This window comes from Scyliorhinus canicula, chromosome 5 (genome assembly GCF_902713615.1).
Source record: "Scyliorhinus canicula chromosome 5, sScyCan1.1, whole genome shotgun sequence".
Taxonomy (NCBI): Eukaryota; Metazoa; Chordata; class Chondrichthyes; order Carcharhiniformes; family Scyliorhinidae; genus Scyliorhinus; species Scyliorhinus canicula.
Window position 1 is genome coordinate 91,069,427 of NC_052150.1, and position 23,573 is coordinate 91,092,999.

Sequence of the window (23,573 nt, forward strand, 5' to 3'; positions counted from 1 at the left end):
TGCACTAAATCACTAAATTCCATGCTGACCTCCAGGGATATACCAGATGATGAATGAGCCAAGGAAGATGGAACTCCATCTTCTGTCCCTGACAGTAGTGTTCATGTGTCGGGTAAATGGAGGACCTCCCTTTCCAACGCTGCCTGGAAAATCCCCAAAACAGCTGAAATGCAGATGAACCAGGCCCTGTTTTTCCCAATGGATTAGTTGGAGGCCTACCTAAAAGTCTATGAAAGTGAATAAAATGCATCTGAGTATTCTGCAGTTTTACAAATTTGTCGCAAAATAAAAGTCAAGACACGGTAGGGTAAGAAGGAGGTAGGTATCAGGTAGGTGGACAACATTGAGACTTGGGCTGAACAAAATCAGAGAAGCAAGAAGATGCCAGTGGCCCCAGTAAAGCTATAGTGACAAAGAATGACATGATCTCATACTCTCACTTTTGTTTGTGACAATTGCAATGATTAAAATGCACATTTTTAAATAGGTGCTAGCAAATTTTATGTGGTCAGGGGTTATGTTTTTGTAAATATGTACTCCTGTGTGTAAGAGTGACAAGCTTTTGATTGTTGAAGGATTTGGAAGCATGGTTGTAAATGAAATGCTCAGAAACAGTAAAGTTTTTTGTATGGTTGCTGAAAAATGCTTAAATGCTTCCCTACATAATTGAACAATCACTGCTATATTTCCTTAACAGCCCTGCTCCCTCCATAGTATTTAAAACATTACTGCAGTACCGCTGCAAATTTGCCCTTATGCAATTCTGGAGTTTTTTATTTTGATCTGGTTTGTTAGTCTAAACAAGTATTTGTTGAGTTGTCAAGAAAAAACAAATGTTATTTTCAGAACTACCTGTAAACACAGGTTTAACATTGTTACGATTTGCCCTTTTCTGACGTGAAAATATGAAATTGAAACAAAATGCTGGAAATGCTGAGCCAGCCTGGCAGCATCTGAAGAGAGACAGTGGGAGCGATTCAATGGGAAAAAAAATCTCTGGGCGGGATTCTCCGGCCACGTTCACCTGCCGACGGGCGAATCCCGCCCATGGTTTTTTCCATTCTACGTGGCTCACCCGTGGCGTTCTTGCGGCGGGCAGGGTGGGAGAATCCAGCCCATATGTCAGGTTTTGGGTGCAATTACCAGGGTGTTTCTCAGCGGTTACAGTGCCAAGAAACGCCCCACTATTCAGCGGCACTTTACCATTTCTTTTGGCCTCGGGGAGTTTCTCTCAGGAAAGGTACCTTGCAGATTGGAGCACATTTTGTCTGGCTGATACCTGTTAAAGCTCCTCGGGCCCAATCCCCGACAGTGCTAGCCTGGCACCCTGGATTTGACACCCTGGAAGTGGCACTGCAGGGTTGGGACAAGCATTGCCAAGGTGCCCAGTGCCAGAGGGAGTGCCAGAGTACCACCCTGCTGCCCCCGACTCCCCGGGGGGTCTCTAATGGCCTGGGAAGCACTCCCCATGTGTCATTACGACTGGACCATGTTTGTGGAAACCAGCACTTAAAGGCGCCCTAATCGCTCATTTAAATATGCAGAAATGGATCACGCCCAGTGAAAGCTACAGAGTTTGTTACATCTTGCGAGATGTTTCAATGATCGCAAATGTCGCAAGAGGCCACACAAGATTCAAAAACCTCGTACCGGCACCAAGTCGGGCACGGTGAGGCCGCTAAATCACTTACAGTGTTAATGTTTCATTTTTCCCCAATTCTGATGCTATATCGTCAATCTGAAATATTGTTTCACTTCCTATAAATACAGCCAGACCTATTGAGCATTTCAAACATTTCTTGTTATCAGAAAGGTTTTGTGTTATTAAGTTAACAAGCAATAAGAGATTGCAACAGTCATGTAATCATAGAATGCCTCCAGTGCAGAAGGAGGCCATTCAGCCATCAAGTCTGCACTAACCCTCCAAAATAGCACCCTACCGAAGTCCATGCCCTCACCCTATCGCCATAACCTCATATCCTCACTAACCTTTTTGACACTAATGTGTAATTTAGCATGGCCAATCCACCTAACCAGACAGTGTGAGAACATTGCATTAAAAAACAGTTTGAGCTGAATTGTTAACCTGGTTTTGTGCAGTCTAACTTACTGAAGCTGTGATGTGAACAGAGCAATGCAAGTCGTAAAGAACACCAATTCAGTTCTGTTTCAAAACTGAGGATGAAAAGTTTCCGTTGTTTTTATGGCCTCACGAGATATGGTCCAAAAAGAGTCAAAACATGAAAGGAGACTATAAAATGCAGACACAGGAAGTTCAGCTATTGGAGGCCAGTGTTGGATCCAACATTTGGTTCCAGGAGCCAAAGAAAATTGCAGAATTGTCACAAATTAGTGAAATATTGTCCTGCCCTCCCCAGATCATAATAAATATTTTATAGCATTTTTTCTGGTCAGTGAAAGAAGTGTTTCAATTATTAGGGAGAAGATGAGATTTTAGTTCCATTTCCAAGCAAGAGAGACATCCATGAAACAGACACAATTTGGGAATAAACAGTGAATCCGATGGCTCCAAATGATCTTCGATAAAGCACCACATAATAAATTTGTTATTAAACGTGTAACCCATAACATGGCTATGTAGATATAAAATTGGCAGAGACAAAAGGCAGAGTTTAGTGGTGAATGGTTGTTTTTTAGACTGGAGGAAAATATGTGGGTGCTGGTACCAATGCTCTTTCCGATTGATATTAATTACCAGGACTTGGGCAGAAAAGGCATAATTTCAAAGTTTGCAGATGGTATGAAACTTAAAAATGTAGTATCAGGGCGAAGGGTAGCAACTGACTTGAGGAGTTAGATGCATGGCAGATAAAGCTTAACACAGAACTGGGAAGTGAGTTTTCTGGTCGGAAATACAAGCTAAATGGTATAATTTGAAAGGAGTGCAGGAACAGAGGGCTGGATTCTCCCATCCCCCCGCCACAAGAACGTCACAAGCAAGAGCCTACAATGGAAAAATCCATTGATCTCGGCCGGGATTCTCTGGCCGCAGAATCCCGCCCAGAGAGACCTTGAGGTGACAATACACATCTCTTTGAAGGTGGCAAGACAAGATGCGATGAGGAGGCATACTTGTGTCATGTTCGATTGTTCTGGGCAGCACGGTGGCACTGTGGGTTAGCACTGCTGCCTCACAGCACCGAGGTCCCAGGTTCGATCCCGTCTCTGAGTCATTGTCCGTGTGGAGTTTGCACATTCTCCCCGTGTTTGCATGGGTTTCACCTCCACAACCCAAAGATCTGCAGGTTATGTGGATTGGCCACACCAAATTGCCCCTTAATTGGAAAAAATGAATTGGGTGCTCTAAATTTATTTTTAAAAATTAAAAAAAAAAATGTTTTTTAAAATGTTCGATTGTTCCGTATTTGATTATGTGGGTCTGTTTACGATCAATACTTGTCGTACTTAATTAGTTACCCTGGGTGTGGACTGTTAAGAAAAGTAAACACACTGGAGAAGTTGCTATAAGTTAGTACTATAAACACGGAGCAAACATTTTAAATCGCTATGAATAGAATTTGTTACACAAATAGAAACTAGTATCATCTCTGAATAGCTCCAAGATAGGAGATGTACAACAAATTAGCAACAAGGATATTGGAGAAAAGTTTAAATTTACCAGCTCCAGCATCATCTCTTTCATTTATTGCGATGACTCAATTATTCTGGTTGGGAATGACAATTCAAGTCCACTACAAAAGGATCAGCCTAGACAGATCCTATGTACCAATTGGGGTAATCCTTTTCAATAGGCTTGAATTCAACTGGTGGATTCCACAAAGCAGACTTAATGAGGTTTTGCTATGAGCCCATATCAATTAAAGCATGAGCTCAGCAAGTTAATCTTCCTTTACAACTGAAGTGAATTATTAACTTTACTTGATTGACATTTTTGTGTGGCTATAATAAGCTATTCTTTCTGTGATCTCTTTTGCCAATGTCTCAATGTTTATTTGGACAATATTAAGAGGAATGAAGTGTTTGAAACCTCTGTTTTTGATACTTTAACAGTCTCTCCAATTGACAATTTTATAGGATTGAAGGAACAACAGTTTTTTCAAAAGAATATTTGTGAATGGATGTTTTCTATCTCTCAGCAGTTCCGCACTTGCCATTGTTTTTATATGGCTTATTCATTAAGTACCTAGTGCATACTGGAAGAATGGGCATGGAAGGGGCATTGGTTGGCATTGAGCTGACATGGACAGTATAAGGGACCGTGGGGAGTATCAGGGTGGGGCATGGATCAGGTTGGCATCAAGTTATAAGGGGCCAATGGTGTCACGGGGGGCATGAGTTGGCACTCAATTGGGATGTAGGGGCGCATTTTTTGTTGGAAAGAGGAGAAACTAATTGTGAGGTAGTAGTAAATGTGCCAGTGCATGCATAAGAAGGTGCATTGAAGTGTCCTGTTCTGGGCTTAGGTGAGGCATAGGATGCAGTGAAGAGAAGCATTATTGGTGCTCGTGCTAAAGTAGGATGGTGAAAGGCTACGCTGAAGATAAGAGAGTTGTGGTGTGCAGTTTTTCCTTGGAAACTCTGACAAGGTCATTAAATCTGCCCTTGCATTGCTGTCAGGTTGTGAGAACAATGCTTATGACATTGAACAAGTCAGTTCTCTGTTAATGTTCAGTTATTCACCTAGGCACCTGATGTCCATCATTGGTGATGCAAACCTCCTCTTTCCAATTGCTTTATTCATCGTCTGCATTTGTTTATCAATTAAAGTATCATAAAGTGTGCTGAAGTTAAATTAAATGAACACTGAGTGTGATTTTCCTGAAAAATGACAGAGTCATTTTGGGGAGGTTTAGCAAGGCACTGCCAGGATTGCATTGCCAGGATGCCCAGGTGCCAGGGGGCACTCCCCTGCTCTATCCTTGACCACCCAGAGGGCTCCAAAGGCCTCCAAGACTCTCGGAGTGGCCATCATGCCTGGTCTCCGCTTGTGAATACCGGCACCCATGTGAGGCCTCGCTAGTGCGGCCAGTGACTCCTGGGAGCGAGGGGTTCCGGCTTCAGCCCAGCCGCGTATATTTAAATTATCTTAATAATTTAATTACCTGAATATAATTACCTGGATCACGCCCCATGGGGGTGTGGTTTTGCGCTCGGCACGAAACCCATTTTAGGGCCACTCCCACGATGCTCCGGGCGCAACAGGATCGTCGCCGGTTGAAACTCGGTGGGAGAATCCCACCCAATATTTTAGTTCAATGAAGAAGCCAAACAATTAATAGATTTAATTAATAGTTTGAAACAGGAGTAGCTTCCATCACATAAATGGCAAGTACAGTGCCATGCCAGTGTGTAGACAGTGCAATCCCAGTGATGGAAAAAAAGACAGAATTTCACGATATATTGCTTGTATAAACCTTATGGATGATTCCAGCTTTGGTTCAAGTCATAAACGTATCAGTGACGCAGTTTACAACAGTAGCATTGAGAAAAATCTTCCACCCACTGCAACAATCGTTGTGGATAGAACGGAAAATTTGATGGACAAACAAAAGGTCCGTTGACCTTGGGCAGGAATTTCTGCTCCTGGGATGGGCGGGGATAGAAAATCCTGCCTATTATGTTTAGTGACCAACACCTAAAACACATTGGGCAAGATCTTCTGAGTCCACCCACTGCTAGGATCACCCAGCCCCACCAAAAAACAATGGATTTTTTGGCAGGATCACCATATTTCCCGCGCGGATCCTTCCACAATGGGGCTGGAACATTCTGTCATTATCATTTTTCTGTTTATGCAATCATGCTGTACAGAGATTGGCTGCCGCATTTCCTAATCTACAACAGTGACCAGAACTCAAAAATACTTCATTGACTGCAAAGAGTTTTGGGACCTGTTGGGAGGGAGTCACGAAAAGTGCTATTTAAATGCATGTTCTTTCTTTCGCAATAGACAGTGGAAAAATAAGCACTGGAATTCGCAGCATAAAAACAAATCATCCCCCATCTTGTCTACCTTTCAGTAAAATTAGAGAAGATCGAGATGTTTTCACTAAAAAGGCCAATGGGGATTAAGTTTTGACAAGGCGACGATGCATGATGATCATTTTTATTTCACGAGATTCAAATTCAGCTAATGCTATCCACAAGCTGGGCTAGAGAAAGGAACAGCTTTCCATTTGCCCCAATTGCGCAGCAAATACCAAGGAAACCATCATCAGCATGAATTGTTATCACAACAGCTTTTCCATGACCACCCGACAAAGACAAAGACGCATGAATAATTGAAACATTTTATTAAAAATCATGGGAGAATGTCAGTGGCAATTGTTACAGGACCAATTGTTTGTTGGTGGGGTCCATTGACTTCAAATTGCAAAGGCAGGGGATAGAATTAAAGGCTTTTCTTTCGTAGTCTTCACAGAATTATCACCTTATCCACAGATCAAATATTGAAAAGTGGTATTGAAGAAGTGAAGAAAATAGATGGTGTTTAACATCTGATAGGTCAGACTTTTGATTAGAATCCAGTTTTTGTATTCATATTTGCTTTGTGTTAGGAAATAGTTTTGTATTAGGCTTCATTTTCACAATTTTCTTTTATTATTTTAATCTAGACAGCACGCAAGGGACAGCAACAATATCAAAAGTGACCACACTGGAAGCAGCAAGTGATAGTGTAACAACAGAATCCATTTCCAGGACAGAGAAATCCTTTACATCCAATAGCTGCAACACAGCTCTTCCCAAGGAAACAGAAGAAGAAAAAGCAAAACGTCTGCTTTACTGTTCCCTCTGCAAGGTGGCTGTCAACTCCGGCTCACAACTGGAAGCACACAACAGTGGTGAGACATGGGAATCTGTTTTCAGCTTCCAATCCTATAATTACCAGTCTTTAAACAGAACAACTTACTCAACTACAGTCCATCCATATGAAATGAAACCTCTCCAGTTTGCTGTTAAGATACTGTGATTCAAATCATTTGCATAGAAAAATAATTTGGTGTTAAATAGATGTGTAACAATCAATGGCTGGGAGTATGGTCAAGCATAATATACAACGGTAGGTTTCTCATGACATCATAGGGCTGATTAGAACTCTCAGTTGTGGCAGTAACCAACAGCGAATTGGCTGCCTGTTATAAACCTTACCCAAAGGTCCTAAAGAATAAAACAAGAGGTTATATGATGGGCAGTCAATCCACAGCCATTTTTTCTAATAATAATGTTTATTAGTGTCACAAGTAGGCTTATGTTAACACTGCAATTAAGTTCCTGTGAAAATCTCCTAGTTGGCACACTACGGCACCTGTTCGGGTGCACAGTGCCGCAAGTTAAATCAGTCTGCATTAAATCAACTGAGTAAAGCTGAGGTATTTTATTTCTCCTTGTCTTAGTTCAGTTGGAAATGCTCTGGTTTGGCTCCAGGGCGCAAAAGCAACCTTTAAGACACTCTTCATGTGTGAGACAGGAAGGCTTTCTGACTATAACAATATTACAGTTCAGACGGACCAAGGACTCCTCTGAAGCACGCACACACATACACGTAAGGTTCAGCAGACAGAATTCAACTAACAACAGAAGGCTTGACTGATTATTTTCTCCTGGGAGGTTTCAGTTATCGCAGATCAGGGTTCTCATCTTGAACCTTCTGGTCTTTGTGGCTTAGTATCATGCTGCCAGCACAATTACCCAGTGAAGCATTCGAGGAACCCTATATACGTTACTTGACACAGCAACCTGAAACACTAAAGTTGTGTTTCATCCAGATTGTACTTTTAAGCCATCTGTGATTTTCCTCCAAATATTACTATCGCATCCATTATATCCGTTTATATACATTTTACAGACTGAGTTGGGATGCCTGTGTTTTACTCCAGATGCTCAGGTTTGTAGTATGAATCTTAATGTGATGAAAGGACAGGATTTCTGTATTACTTTATTATCTTTCATTGCATAGCTGATGATTTGAGGATAGATAAAATAAATTAACAAAAGAAAGAAAAGTGATGTCTGTGTTGTTACCAAATTTCCCATTATGTTGACAATATGATCACATAGTATAAAATCATGTTGTCTGAAATCTTGTATAATTTCCCTTAGCCCTTTAACTTTCTGCTACGCTGGAATAAAGGTGCTTGTATATCAAACAAAAGTGCCTTGACTATAAATTCTAAACATAACCCACTCCCCTCACTGAATCAAGTGCATGATGTAGACAATTAACAGGAGAGGACTGACAGGCATGTTATTATTGTCTTATCAACTGCCTGCCTTAAACTGTACCATAAATAAAGTCATTTTAATTCACTGTCGCAAAAGTGACTCCAGTTGCAAAGACATGTCAGTCCACATGCTCAATGAAGCATTCTCTTCAATGTGTGTTATGCAAGGACGTTTGAACTTCCAGGAATGCCACTGTCAATAGAAATTTTTTATCACCGTACCACTGGCCAACAACTTACATCAGCATTTCCAAACATTACATTTTTCCTCTGTTTTTCGATATAATTTAAGCCCCATACGTCACATGAGGAATATTTTATTATCACTTGATTATAGGTTAAAGTTTAGCAAGATTGAGTTCACAGAGTTCACCGAGTGATGCCTCACTCAACAGGAGTATGAATTAGAGAAAAGGCTAGAAGATTCATGTTTCAACTCTTTAATCTCTGTAGCTTTCTAGGGAGCCTCCACAACTGGTGCATAACTTTCCTGAATTTGTCGTTTTAGCTAATCTACGAGTAAAATGTCATGTAAAACATTTTCAGTTGCAGAATCGGAGTCAATGTTCAGACAATGATTATAATGAAAATCCCCATGTTCATGACTTGAACCTTTAAATCACTTCCATCTATTCTAGCGTCTCTTATTCAGATTCCAAAGCTACCTCATTACAGTACATCTACACAATCCAATCACAACTCCAATTCTTCCATTCACCCCCACACTCTGACATACAGCAATGTGCCACACTTTACATTGAAAAATTCTTTTTGACTTTTGTCAACTCTTCTCTGTTGGCTCATTTACTTTGTTTTAAATACCCAATTCACTTTTTCCAATTAAGCGACAATTTAGCATGGCCAATCCACCTACTCTGCATATCTTTGGGTTGTGGGGTTGAAACCTATGCTGACACTGTAGAGAATGGGCTGACTCCACATGGTCAGTGACCCAGAGCCAGGATTGAACCTGGGATCTCGGCGCCGTGAGGCAGCAATGCAAACCACTGCGCCACCGTTGCCACATTTGCAATGCAATGTCATTCAGGACAATTGTGCATTCTTCACTTACATTTCCACATGGAACTTCCCATCAGATGTGTGGCAGGAGCAGGCCCAAGAAAAATTAAAGGATTGAAAATAGTGCGGAGAACTGTGGGGATTTCCCACTTTGTCATCTGGACAGGCGAGTTTCTGTATAGGCACATTATTAAGACCTCCACTTTTGTCTGAATAAGTACGAATTGCAATCGGTGGTTTGGATTCTGTTGGGTGGAATCTTATGACATAAAAAGTGCTCTATGTCTGAGCAAAGGAGAAATACTTCTCCATAGCAGAATGGGTGCATTGACCTTTCTTCCCTCTGAGAGAGTATCTTACAAATAGAAGCCTAAATTATTGGACTGAGATTTAATTGTAACTCTCAATTATTTCACCCAATTGGCTAACTTTAAGGTGTGTTGCATGACTACCAATTTGGAACAGTGCAGCTTATCTTATTGAACCTGCGGCAATATTTCTGAGGTAATTTTGAGCAGTACAGTTAGCATCTACAGTTCATAAAAAAGAATAAATACAGGTGTAGTGTGGGTGGTATTGATAAGCTTACAGAATTGATGTGTAATGGACCAAATAATTTTCATATAGATAAATGTATTGTGCTGCATTTTGGTAGGAAGCATACAGAGGCCACATACTACTCAGATAAAAAGTGACTGAATGGGCACTTGGAGCAAAGCAATTTCGGGTTCACAGATACACAAATCACTAATGACCACCTTAAACTTTATTATTACTTTCAAAAAACAGCCAATCATTGGGATACATTTCTGAAGAGATAAAACAGAAAAGGACAGAAGTTAAGTTAAACTTGTATTAAACCGTAGTTCAAACACATGTGGGTTATGGCCCATAGTTCTCAACTCCACACTATAAAACAATATGTAAACACAGGAGACGATAAGAGAACTGAGACCAGAACTAAGAGGCTGCATTCATCAAGAACAATTGAACAGACTGGGGATTTTTATACCAGGAAAGAGAAGACTGAGAAATATTTTCAAGAATATTTACATCAATGCACCTAAGGGGAAACTAAATAAACATATGGGGCTGAATTATTATTGACGTTTTGGAGGGGCATGTCAAACGCAAATGAGAACACTTGGATTGTTTTGTAGAAAATCCAATGTTCTTCAGCACTCCTGATCCTGTATCTTTTCTTCAGTCCTTTTTTCTCCGAATGTCTCCTGTGCAAAAGCAGACTCGCCGCCAACTAAACTTGGCTTTTCCATTTCAAATTTCCTCTCGCATGTCATTTTTGTCTAGTGGTGAGGAGATTTAATTATTAAAGCCTATTAAAAACACACCAAGTTTGAGAGCTCATGAAGAAACTGTAAATCCTGCTGAGGAATTGGGAACATTCTGACATGTAAGTATAAAATGTTTTCACACCTTCAAATATTACTAATAGGAACTGCATTGTAATATGGATGCAATTTTATGCAGTGATTAACCCCAGGGATCTGTCCTGCAAAAGTAATTTAATATTTACATTGACCAGCATTGTGTAGTTGTTCACATTCATTGCTGTACTTTTCCATTGGAGAAAGTACCATAATACAGTGCAAAATGTTACATTTTTTGCACCGTGATCTAAAAATGCCTCGTTTGTACACATGGGGAAAACATCTAACCACCTGTTCCCTCCATTGATTGACAGGCAATCTGCTTTGAAATTTAAACTAACACATCCCGTTCATTTCAACTGAGAGAGCACTCTATGTTTTTGGCCATTATGAATGCTTGGTTGAAATTCAAATCTTAATGGATTTCAGCATTAGATGTCGGCGTTTCAATCATCTTAGAATGAATGACAGCTTCAATTAGTTTGAATACCAAATTGTGCCTTTGATATGATTTCCAGTTTGCTGACACAAGCTAATAGGATTACCAGTATTATAAGCTTTTTCACGAAAGAAAATTAAAACTTTTTCTCAGCATCAATAACCATGGGATTGATGAACATCTATATTAGATAGAGTGAGTTTTATTTTCCTCCCACAAGGTGTTGAAAATAGTTTCCATTGATGTTGCGAGGAATTTGAGTACTGTCCAAAGTGGATACTGGGTGTATGGCTATGGAGGATTCATGATGGTGCATGGGGGAGGCATAAAGATGGATGAGGAAGTGAGGGAATGAGTGGTGAGGTCTTTGAAGCTCCAAAGTTCATTCCAAGAGGTAAAGCCAGCCCTTGATGGAGAAAGGAATAGTGGGATATATTGATGGGATAGATTGTTATGAATCATAATCAGCAACTTGGACCTGTTGACTGAATGGTTAATTGTAAATACTGCATAATATGATATAGTGGAAAAGAGTTTGATAGTTGGATGTAGAGAAGAAGTTTCCACTTGCACGGAGGCCAGAACCAAGGGCCATAAATGTAAGAGTCACTACTAAATCCAACAGGGAATTGAGGAGTGTCTTTTCCTGGGGAGTGGTAATAATGTGGAACATGCTGCTGCAAGGCGTTCCAAGTCAAATAGTATAGATACATTTAAGGGGGAGGGAGAAAGGAATAGAACATGCTGATATGTTAAGGAAAAGGTCGTGCAACATTCATGCCAGCATAGATCAATTGGGTGGAATAATCTGTTTCTGTACAGTGATGTATTTTAAATAAAATTCTGACTTAAACTTCATAGTTACGTCTGTTTCACTCCATGGTTGCATGCTGCTTGTTGAAATTCACACACCTGTTGTTGATTTTTTAAAAAATGTAGAATACCCAATTATGTTTTTTGCAATTAAGGGGCAGTTTAGTGTGGCCAATCCACCTAACCTGCACATCTTTGGGTTGTGGGGGCGAAACCCACGCAAACACGGGGAGAATGTGCAAACTCCACACAGACAGTAACCCAGAGCTGGGATTGAACCTGGGGCCTCGGTGCCGTGAGGCAGCAATGCTAACCACTGCACCACCATGCTGCCCCTACAGCTGTTGTTGTTGTTCACGTGTAACCTCATACCACACCTGTCCTTGTGAACATATAGGGCAAGAAATTCTACTTTGTTCTGCCTATTTCCCAATTGTAAAGTTATCGAAGGGTACACTGGAGGTCACTACCAAAAAAGTATGTTCTGAAAATAAATATTTACCTGCATGTGGAAACAGGAGGAGTTTGCCTGCTACTACGTAGTCCTCACTCTATTGTGGACGATAGTCTGGTCAGCTCCTCCCAACTTCTAGGATGAACCTGAAGACTGCTTTTGTCATTCTAGCAGACTTCATGGATGGGATTCTCCCAGCCCTGCGCCGGGCCGGAGAATCCCCGCGAACGGGTCACGCCGCTGCGACGCTGGGACGCGATTCTCTGAAGTGCGGAGAATCGGCGCCACTGGCGCCGGTGTGGTTGATGCAGCACCGGTCGCGGGCCGTTCTACACGTCTGGCCCTCCGATTCTCCGGCCCGAATGGGCCGAGCGGCCGTAGGAAAAGAGCCGAGTCCCGTCGGCGACGTTCTAACCTGCTCTGGGCCGGCGTGACCTCGGCACGTAAGAGTTAAGTGCCGGCCTGTGGCGGGTGAGGGGGGGTCCGACCCCGGGGGGGGGCCTCCAAGGTGGCCTGGTCCGCGATCAGGGCCCACCGATCGGCGGGCCGACCTTTGTGGCTGGGGGCCTCCTTTCCTACGCATGGCCCCTGTAGCCCTGCACCATATTGCGTCGGGGCCGGAGCGTTGAAGGAGACCACTGCGCTTGCGCGTGTTGGCGCCGGCGCCACTGCGCATGTTCTCGTCGGTGTCAATGCAACTGCACATGCATGGATCCTGCGGCGCCCAGTTCGCGCCAGGATCTGCAGCTGGAGTGGCGCGAACCGCTCCAGCGCTGTGCTGGTCCCCTGTAGGGGCGAGAATTAGACGTGGGAGCAGCCCGTTCACACTGGCATTATACGCGACGCCGTTTATGAACGGCGTGGACACTCTGCCGCGGGATTGGAGAATCCCGCCCCATATGTCTGCTTTGTTGTTGAGCTGCCTGGGGAAGTGGAGTAAGTGCCTGGCAGCTTGCCACTCTTATTAAAATAATGCCCAATTGACAAATGCAATAAATTCACATTTTAAACAGAATCAAACAAACTGGATTTAGAATCCTGTCCGTTTGTTCAATTTATCTCAATCAGGTTGCAGGATGACCTATTCTTGAGCAGGAAACATTCCTTTTTGCTCCAGTTCCTCTGATTGGGTAGTTTCAAGACCTAACAGTGCCTTCAAAGCTTTGCGGCATCTGTAATCCCTGCTCCTCTTTCAATGTCCACTGCTGTCCTTCTTGCTGCACCTATGCTGGTAACCTTCACTGACAGACGGTGCTCACCAATGCTGACTGCATAAAATTCCACCAATTCATCTGCTGCTTTGATTGCTAGTTGAAATTGCAGAAACATTCTTCTTATGCCAGAAAGTGGAAGAGCTGGTTTGGAAATTTAGGTCACACATATTTGTCATGATATGCAAACATGCAACCAATGAACACTCAGAATAGGGCACAACTAATGGGCAGTCAGGACACTCAGAGGTGGCATCACCACAAGGGGCCATGACATAAACACTATAAAAGGGATGAGGCACTCACACCCTGCCTCTTTCCACAGACAGACATCTAGAGAGTTAGACAAGGTTGATCAGCAGCATCACACCCCAGCACGTGGCTTAAAGCAAGCTGGTACAGTTAGGCTGAGTTACTACAGTTAGATTAGCAGAGAGTAAAACTCATTTGAGAACTGTGTTAATAGTTCAAAAACACGTTGAACTCATTTCAGAGTCTGGAGCATCCTTTATTTAAGACTGCATTAAGTAGCAGCCTGTGTTATCCGCAGCAGCATAACACAACATGATACTAGGAGTGATTGTTCAATCTATTTAGTTCAACTCAGCAAGATCTGTGACAACCAGCTACTGAATACAGGCACAATGGACAAGATTCAGGCTCCTCATCAGCTCAGGACCACCGGCAATCTTAGTGCCAACTGGCGATCATTCAAGCAGAAATTTCAACTGGACGTGGAAGCATCAGACCTCAATGGTGCGACCGATGCTCGGAAGATAGCTCTTCTACTCACCAATGCGGGTGACCATGTGATAGAGATCTTCAACTCCTTTCACTTTTCCGAAGGGCAGGACAAAACAAAGTACCGAACCATCCGGGACAAATTCGACAGCCACTGCAAGGTGGACACCAACAAAATCTTCGAGCGCTGCATCCTCAAGCAGAGGATGCAAGGTAAAGACAAATCCTTCAGCTCCTATCTCACTAACCTTAGACTGCGAGCGCAATCCTGCAAGTTCGGTGATATCACTCTCTCCATGATCAGAGACCAAATCGTTTTTGGAGTCCACTCTGATCCTCTGCAAGAGCACATGACCCTCCCAGTTGTGATTGAAATGTGTACTGTGCATGAGCACTCTAAAAATCGCTATTCACAGTAGAAAACAGCAGACAGTGAAAAACAAGCCTCCCACAAGGTCGCGAGTGTTCAGGCCATCTCCCGGATGCAGCGCCTCCACATTGATGAAAGCGGCCATTTTGCGCGCTCTTCCCGGAGCCCGACGCATGCGCAATGCGATCGGGAACATGAAGAGGCTGAAATCTGCACTGCACAAGTGCAGGCGTCTGAGAACCGCACCGCGCATGTGCAATGATGCACTGAGCGTGACGTGTGCGAACTGAGGCACCGCCCATTTTTTAAAAACTGCCCTGCAGAGGCAAACACTGTTTAAACTGTGGGAAACCAAACCACTATGCAGCCCTGTGCAGATCTGCACCACCAGTCTGACAGCGACGCAGCAGAAGTGTGCAACACCGAATGCATGACTCTGATCCAGGCAGTGCGACGGATCCAGATGATGGATACATGGATAACACTTACCGAGTGGGCATTATTACAAAGTGCAAATACGCCACACCGGACACATCGCGAGTCCAATCAATCCTGGCCATGGATTCCGAGGACGAATGGCATGCAGTGATGAAGGTCAACCACTGCCCCATCCAGTTCAAACTGGACACAGGTGCCTCCGCCAACCTGATTTCGCAGGTGAACTTCAAGAGAATCAAGAAGCCCCCCACAATCCTTCCAGCTGCCTGCAAACTCCTGGACTACAATGGAAATGCAATCAAGGCACTGGGGTCCTGCCATCCGCTGGTGTCCAGCCAACATACACAAGCAAGCTTGCGCTTCGAGATTGTTAAACCAGACAGGGCGTCCCTGCTAGATGCGCACGCCTGCAAGCAACTGAACCTCATTCAAAGGGTTTACACCACAACGCCGTCCCATTTGGATCTTCAAACCAGCATCGACGACATCCTAACCCAGTACCCAAATATATTTAGCGAGATGGGCACGCTGCCGTACGAGTACAGGATTCTACTGCGGCCTGATGCCAAGCCAATGGTCCACACACCAAGATGTGTCCCTGCTCCAGTGAGAGAGTGCCTGAAGGCAGAGCTCATGAGCCTACAACAAAAAGGCATCATCTCCAAGGTCACTGAACCAACTGACTGGGTCAGCTCGATGGTGTGCGTAAAGAAGCCTTCGGGGGACATACGCATCTGCATTGACCCCAAACAAAAACATTATGCGGGAACATTACTCCATCTCGAAGAGGGAAGAAATCATGAGTGAGATGGCAGATGCACGCACTTCACAAAATTAAACCCCAAGGATTTTGACAAATCCAACTTGAAGAATCCAGCAGAAGGCTCTGCACCTTCAACACGTCTTTGGCAGATTCTGCTACAACCAAATGCCATTTGGCATCATCTCGGCATCAGTGACTTTCCATCACATCATGGAACAGATGATGGAGGGAATAGAAGGGGTTTGTATCTACGTTGACGATATCATAATCTGGTCAGCAACCCCAGAGGAACATGTGTCGCGACTCAAGAAAGTATTTTGACGCATACATGAACATGGCCTCAAGCTAAACAGGTCCAAGTGCTGTTTTGGGCCATCCACGCTGAAGTTCCTGGGTGATCCGATTTCGAAACACGGTGTGCGCCTGGACACAGACAAAATTAAAGCCATCGAGGCAATGAAATCCCTGAGGACAAGAAGGAAGTACTGCGCTGCCTGGGAATGGTCAATTTCCTTAGCAAGTTCATCTCGAATTTGGCCACACACACCACAGCCCTAAGCAATCTGTGAAAAAATCAACCGTCTTTGAGTGGAAGGCGGAGCACCGAAAAGAGTGGCTGGAGCTGAAAGCCAAGCTTACTATTGCACCCGTCCTTGCATTCTGTGACCCAGACTGAGAGACCAAGATATCCACAGATGTGAGTCAGGATGGCATTGGGGCAGTGTTGCTTCAAAGAGACGACACGTCATCCTGGGTATCAGTAGCATACGCGTCACGGGCAATGACTACCATGGAGACCAGATATGCGCAGATTGAGAAGGCGTGTTTAGGTCTTCTCACCGGCATCCTCAAATTTCATGATTATGTCTCTGGCTTGCCAACATTTACTGTTGAGATGGACCATAGGCCTCTGGTCCACATCATCCAAAAGGACCTGAACGACATGACGCCTCGTTTGCTCCATCACCTCACCCAGTGAACCACTGGAGATCATCCAGCACATTGAATTGCAGGTACAACTGTGTACAAGCATTCTCCCGGCAACAGGTGAGAAGGTCGTTCTCATCCGAGAAGAGACAGCCAAAGGCCCCCTGTTGCAGCGAGTCATCCACAACCTCAGCAATGGCTGTCAGAAAGGACAATGCCCTCAATTCTACAACATCAAGGACGACCTGATGCTGATCGACGGCATCCTGCTCAAGCTGGACAGGATAATCATCCCGTTACGTCTCCAGAGCATGGTGCTGCGGCAGATTCACGAGGGACACTTGGGCGTAGAAAAGTGCAGATGCAGATCACGGTAAGCTGTCTACTGGCCCGGCATCAACCAGGACATCATGGACATGGTCCTGAACTGCGAAACCTGTCAGAATTTCTAACCAGCGCAGAAACCAGTGCAGAGCAAGGAGACGCTCCAACCACATGACCTAGAGACCTCTCCGTGGTCCAAGGTTGGCATTGACCTATTCCACGCGAATGATCGCGACTATATCTTAATCATCGATTACTTTTCAAACTATCCTGAAGTTCTGAAGCTGCCAGACCTCACCTCACGGACCGTCATCAAAGTGTGTATAGAGACATTCTCACAGCATGGCATCCCGAACACCGTCATGAGCGACTATGGCCCGTGCTTCCACAGTCGAGAATGGTCCACGTTTGCCAAGAGCTACAATTTCAGGCATGTCACCTCCAGTCAGCACTATCCGCAGTCCAATGGCAAATTCGAAAAAGGGGTGCACATCGTTAAGCAGCTCATCTGCAAGGCATCGGACTCCGCTTCCAACATACACCTTTGCTACTTACGTACCGGGCGACTCCCTTGTCCACTGGCATGTTGCCAGCTCAACTGCTGTCCAGGGATCTGCGGACGACGCTTCCAGCCATACACCTGCCCAACCTTGATCACCCCCCGGTGCTGCAGAAGATGCAGCAGTTTGTGAAGGCCAGAAGCAGTGTTATGACGCACATGCCACCGATCTAGACGTGCTATCCCCGGCAGACACGGTCAGGATCAAGATACCGAATGGTGGGTGATTGAAATGTCGTTGTTCGACAGGCCGCGCCCAGATCCTATGCCATACGTATGGCTGATGGCTCCATTCTGCGAAGAAATCGAAGGGCACTGCGAAAAGTTGCTTGCCCGCAACCACTTTCCCCTCCATTTCCACAAGTCAAATTGCCACCTCCAGACACCTTGAACCACGAGGCCACCAGTCGTGCCTCCAACTTGCCTGTCAGACGCTGTCATCCCCTCCATCACCTCTCCGGCGGTCGACGAGGATCAGAAGCAAGCCTCAGAGACTGGACTTACGAGCATTTATTTTGTTTGTTCAGTTCTGTATTCCTCAGTCAGTCACATTAGACAGACACATTCGCATGTATATATATCTAAAAAAAAAATAAGGGGGCGATGTCATGATATGCAAACATGCAACCAATGAGCAATCATAATAGGGAACAACCAATGGGCAGTCAGGACACTCAGAGGTGGCATCACCACAAGGGGGCATGACATAAACACTCTTTCCACAGACAGACATCTAGAGAGTTAGACAGGGTTGAGCAGCAGCATCACACCCCAGCATGTGGCTTAGAGCAAGCTGGTACAGTTAGACTGAATTACTACAGTTAGATTAGCAGAGAGTCGAACTCATTTGAGAACTGTGTTAATAGTTCAATAAACACGTTGAACTCATTTCAGTCTGGAGCATCCTTTAGTTAAGACTGCATCAAGTAGCAGCCTGTGTTAGCCGAAGCAGCATAACACAACAGTATTGATTAAGTTATTCAGTTTGCACATGCCAAATCGTAGACAGATTTCGTTGGAAAACATTGTTTGAATGGGAGTAATTAACACAATGAGAAATTTGTTGTAGAAATGTATCTCATCAATTTGAAACATACTCTGACATTAATATTAACATGGGACTGGGAACATGAGTCGGCCATTAAGCCCTTTGACCTTGTGCTGCCATTCAGAAAGGTCATGGCTGATCTGTTGTCTCTCAACTCCACTTTTCCACCTGCCCCCTGTAACCCTTGACTTTCTTGTCTAACTCTGCCTTGAATAAATTCAATGGCCCAGCCACCACTGCTTTCTGGGGAAGAGAATTCCACTTATTATTCACTCTTTAAGAGAAAAAATTCCTCCTCATCTCCATCTTGAACGGTAGCCCTCTTACTATTAAACAGTATCCCGTGGTCCTAGTCTCTTCCTCAAGTGGAAACATCTTCCTCGTATCTATCAAATCCCCTCAGGATCTTATATGTTTCAATAAGGTCACGTCGTATTGTTCAAAATTCCAATGTGTAAGGGCCCAACCTGTTCAATCTTTTATCATAAGATAACCCCTCATCCCAGGAATGCGTTGAGTGAACTTTTTTTGAACTTCTTCTAACAAAATCATATGTTTGAAAACCCAAACTGTACACAGAATTCAGGATGTGGTCTCACCAAGGCCCTGTACAGCCACAGTGCAACTTCTCTACTTTTAAATTTGATTCCCCTTGCAATAAATGCCAACATACCATTTGTCTTCCTAATCACTTGGAAGTACCTGCAAACTACCTTTTTGTGATTCATGTATCAGGACACACAGGCCCATCATGACCGAGTTCTGCAATCTCGCCCCATTTACATAATATACTGCAATAATAGACTACTAAAATGCAAATTCATAAATCTATTACTCCTTAATGTATTTTTACTGTTTGTATCACCATTTGCGCAGAGTGAATTATCATTGTGAGAAATTGGACTTTATCTCACCTGTTCCGCGCTTGCAAAATGGGTTTTGACAAGATACATTTCAAGTGTCAGTAACCTTTCATGATCTGCACCAGAAGTGTGTTGACTGTGATATTGGTTTCAATGATCTTTAGTCTGCCTTTAAGTAAGTGTTCATCCAATTAAAATATTCAAATGAAGGTCAGACTTCTTCACCAGGATCGTCTTGTGATGCTGGCCTCAGTTAACTCCTGATTGCTTATTCTTAAGTGCACCCAGCAAACGATGGCAGGAAAAGCCAGAAAGCAAGCTGCAATAATGCTTTTTCAAAGGGATCCACATCTTTACCCAGGTAAATATATGGGTGGAATTTACAAAGAAAAATGGCACTCAAACGCGAGGTCTCCAGGCACCTCTGCACCCCCAGAGTGGTCATCACAACGCATTTTTGTTTCCGAACACCGGTCGTGATTTGTGCCGGTGTGACGTGATGCTGCTGGGAGGGGGAGCATTCCACAGTGCTTGACGCTACTGCATAAAGCTGTTTATTCCAGCTGGGAGAGGGTGGGAGTGAGGGATTGCGAAGTGTAAGATCTCAAATCGAGATCTTGTCGCCGCAAGTCCCATTTTGGCCCTCTCCCAAGATTTACCGGCCATAAGGGGATTTGCACCCACATTTAATGGACCCGAAAAATCATGCCCTTTCTTTTGTCATTTTAGGCCCATTGTGGGCTTATCTGCCTTAAGTTATTTTAGCTGCAGTCGACGTGTTTAAAAATGAGTCAGAATCAGAATTGGAGGTGCAGGAGTCTTTCTCTGTTTTGTATTCACTGCAATTAACTGCAGGATCTACCTTTGGGCTGAAGGATCAGCAGTAAGGAAGAGGGCACAGACCAAAGAGATGTTGGATGGGTGTGAATTCACATGTGTGAATTTGCGAACTGCATTTCCGACCACAAGCTGAGGTTTGGCCTCTACCCAATAGAATTTTGAAGAATGAGAGGTGATCCTGTTGAATGATATAAGATCCTGAGGGGATTTGATGGGTTAGATATGAGAAATATGTTTTCATATTTCAAGAGACAAGAACCAGGAGACACAGTTCAAGAATAAGATAGAGATGAGGAGAGTCATTAGTATGTTGTATTTTCTTCCTCAGAAATCACCTCTTCAGGAATGACACGACTACTCAGCTCTGTTACCTGTTGCATCATCAATTTCAGCCTCACACAAGGGCAAGCCCAACACTGCTGATGTCTATAAAGGAGACGGTGGCCTTAATGTATACATTGCAGGGGCTTTCCAGGCTGGAACAGGTGACCCTAGGTGATATCACTTCACTGCTATGTCAGAAATATTAAAGAAGCACTTTTCCGACATTGGTTCCCATGGAGGCAGCAGAACAAAGTGAAAGAGCTGCAGGCATGCCCGGCATAGCTAACATTCCATGGGTATAATGCACCTGTGTTGATGTGTACTTCACCTGAAGAGGCAGGAATGTATGCACCTTACAGATCTAGACCTGTTTATGTAGAAGTTGCCATAATTCCTTTATCCTGCACTAATACGCAATAATCCCCCTCTTCCTTCCTGTTATATTCTTCCTTCCTTTTTAATCCTGTTATAACACTTGGAAGCACTTTGGGTGGCAAGCTGCCTGCTTGAAGCGAAGAGGTGTCCTCTGATCACCTGGCTCTCTGCTCTAAAGACAATTGTGTACAGACACTGGGAAGCACAGCAATCAGAAGCATATTTCCATCAGATATCTGATTAAAAGAAAGCCAGTTTAGATCCGTTGGGCTATTCATGGGCTTGAGATGGGCTTTATGCCTCCAGCCGGGAGGAAGTTCTGTCCCTGATAGCTGCCAGCCAAGGAAATAGCCTGCTGCTCTCTTGTCTTAGAGGTGCTACTGGGGCAGTGGCAACGACAGGGACTACAGCTCAAGAGGGAATACGGAGCAAAGGAACCAGCCATAAAATAGGTTTGAGGTCTCACTGAGACCAGGCCGGCATGCCCTGGTTAGGGAAGTGGGGCCACAATTATAAGGCTGGGGTATGAAGCCAAGGAGTTAAGCTTGGGAGGGCCTCCAGCAGCCACGAATAATATAATTACACCTATCTTTCAGATGAGATGTTAAATCGCGATCTTGTCTGCCCGAGCAGAATGTAGACATTGTGGTTTCCCTGAATCATTGATGATGAGGACTTTCAACAAGGTAGTTTATTCACTAGCTCTGCAGCTGCTTAAATAATTATGCTCTCCCCATGCTCCCGAGGATAAATCACACGCTTCCGCCATGTGACTTATTTTCTTGTAACTGCGCCATCACGTTCTCACATTGCCACTCGGTCTACACAGATGAACATAAATGATCCAATGGTAGTGGAATACCCCTGTGTTCTATCCAATACTTACCCCTCAATCAACAAATTCTCATTGCTGTTTATGGGGCCTTGCTGGGTTTAATTTAGTTGGTGGCATTACTAACAAAACATAAGTGACCATGTTTCAACAGAAGTGAAGCACTTTGGAATGTCCAAACTATGTTGTACTTGGAGGATGCTAACCCTCAGTAAATCAGACCCAGTAAGTCGACAGAGTTCATTTGACATTTTAGCCTGCTGTTTTTGTTGATGCAGTAAGACGCAACAGGGTTCTCGTTCAATAATGAGAACTCTTCAGAGTACCAAGACCAATAAAAAAGTTATTCAAATCCATTCCCGTGGTTGAAGTTGACAAAGGTTTGCGATAGAATTAAAACACAAGTCTGTCGGACTGCAAATGTCGGGGATTCAACCTCGAACAAAATTGAAAAGGTTAAGATTAACTTAAAAATGGATCTTTGAACTGAAGATACATATGGTGAATTATTTAAACCATGGTAAATTAAGTTGCCTAGTTTTAATGGTATTCATTTTGATTTGGCTTTGTAACAAGGTATTCAGCTGTTAAATCAACAAACTGCAGTGAATAACATTGCGATTAATCATCTTTCCATTTGAAAAGTAAAAATTATGCAAAAGGTTTTATGATTTCGAAAAGGGATGGTTTTATCACCAGCGAGAGCTCTCACAATGTCACGCATTTCACTAATATCATGAATCACCAGCCATTTACTCCTGCATTCCTGCTCTTTGAAGAGTGATTCATTATAGCAGGAAAAATCCGATTATTTGTAGCAGTTTCAAATCTGCATTTTAAAAGCATTTGTGGTTTGTGTGGGATTTCTTTCAATCTCCTTTTTTATAACGCTGAGGTTTTCAGTAAGTACCATACATCTCAGGGCACCATACATCTTAGGGCAGGGGGTGATGTAATAGTAATGTCACTGGACTAGCAATCCAGAGGGCCAGGCTGATGCTCTAGGCATCATGACAGAATCACCAAGCTGGTCTCTGTAATGATGACCATGAAACCATTGTCGATTGTCATAAAAACCCATCTGGTTCACTAATGCCCTTTAGGGAAGGAAGTCTGCCAACCTTACCTTGTCTGGCCTACATGTGACTCCAGGTACACAACAATGTGGCTGACTTTTTGTTGCCCCTCAGAAATGGCTGAGTTGGATAGAACCACCACAAAAATAGAATAAAACTGGGCAGACTACCTAGAATCAACCTAGGCGCAGGAATAAACAACAGCACAATTGCCCTATTGGCCTTGCAAAGCCCTCCTTGCAAACATCTGAGGGATTTTGCCAAATTTGTGGGAGCTTTTCTTCTATTCATTCGATGTGGGCATCACTGGTTGGGCCAGTATTTATTGCCCCTTCTAATTGCCCCGAACTGAGTGGTTTGATTGGCAACAATTAACAATGGTTTCATGGTCATCATTAACCTGTTAATTCCAGATTTTTTTGGGATTGAAATTTCACCATCTGCTGTGGTGGGATTTGAACCTGGGTCCCCAGAGCATTACCCTGGGTCACTGGATCATTAGTCTAGTGACAATACCACTATGCCACCGCCTCCACCAACAATCTGTTCACTGACATCAGTTTG

At 43.7% G+C, this 23,573-nt stretch overlaps 1 protein-coding gene across 5 annotated transcripts in view; it reads left to right on the top strand.

Annotated features, from left to right (window-relative positions):
• Positions 1-23,573, top strand: part of LOC119966118 (zinc finger protein 385D-like) — a 1,141,865-nt gene that overhangs the window by 1,102,975 nt on the left and 15,317 nt on the right. For all 5 annotated transcript variants that reach the window (XM_038797352.1, XM_038797351.1, XM_038797356.1 and 2 more), the window contains one exon: positions 6,597-6,824. In XM_038797352.1, the coding sequence (XP_038653280.1) occupies positions 6,597-6,824 (228 nt within the window). The remainder of the gene's footprint in view (positions 1-6,596; positions 6,825-23,573) is intronic.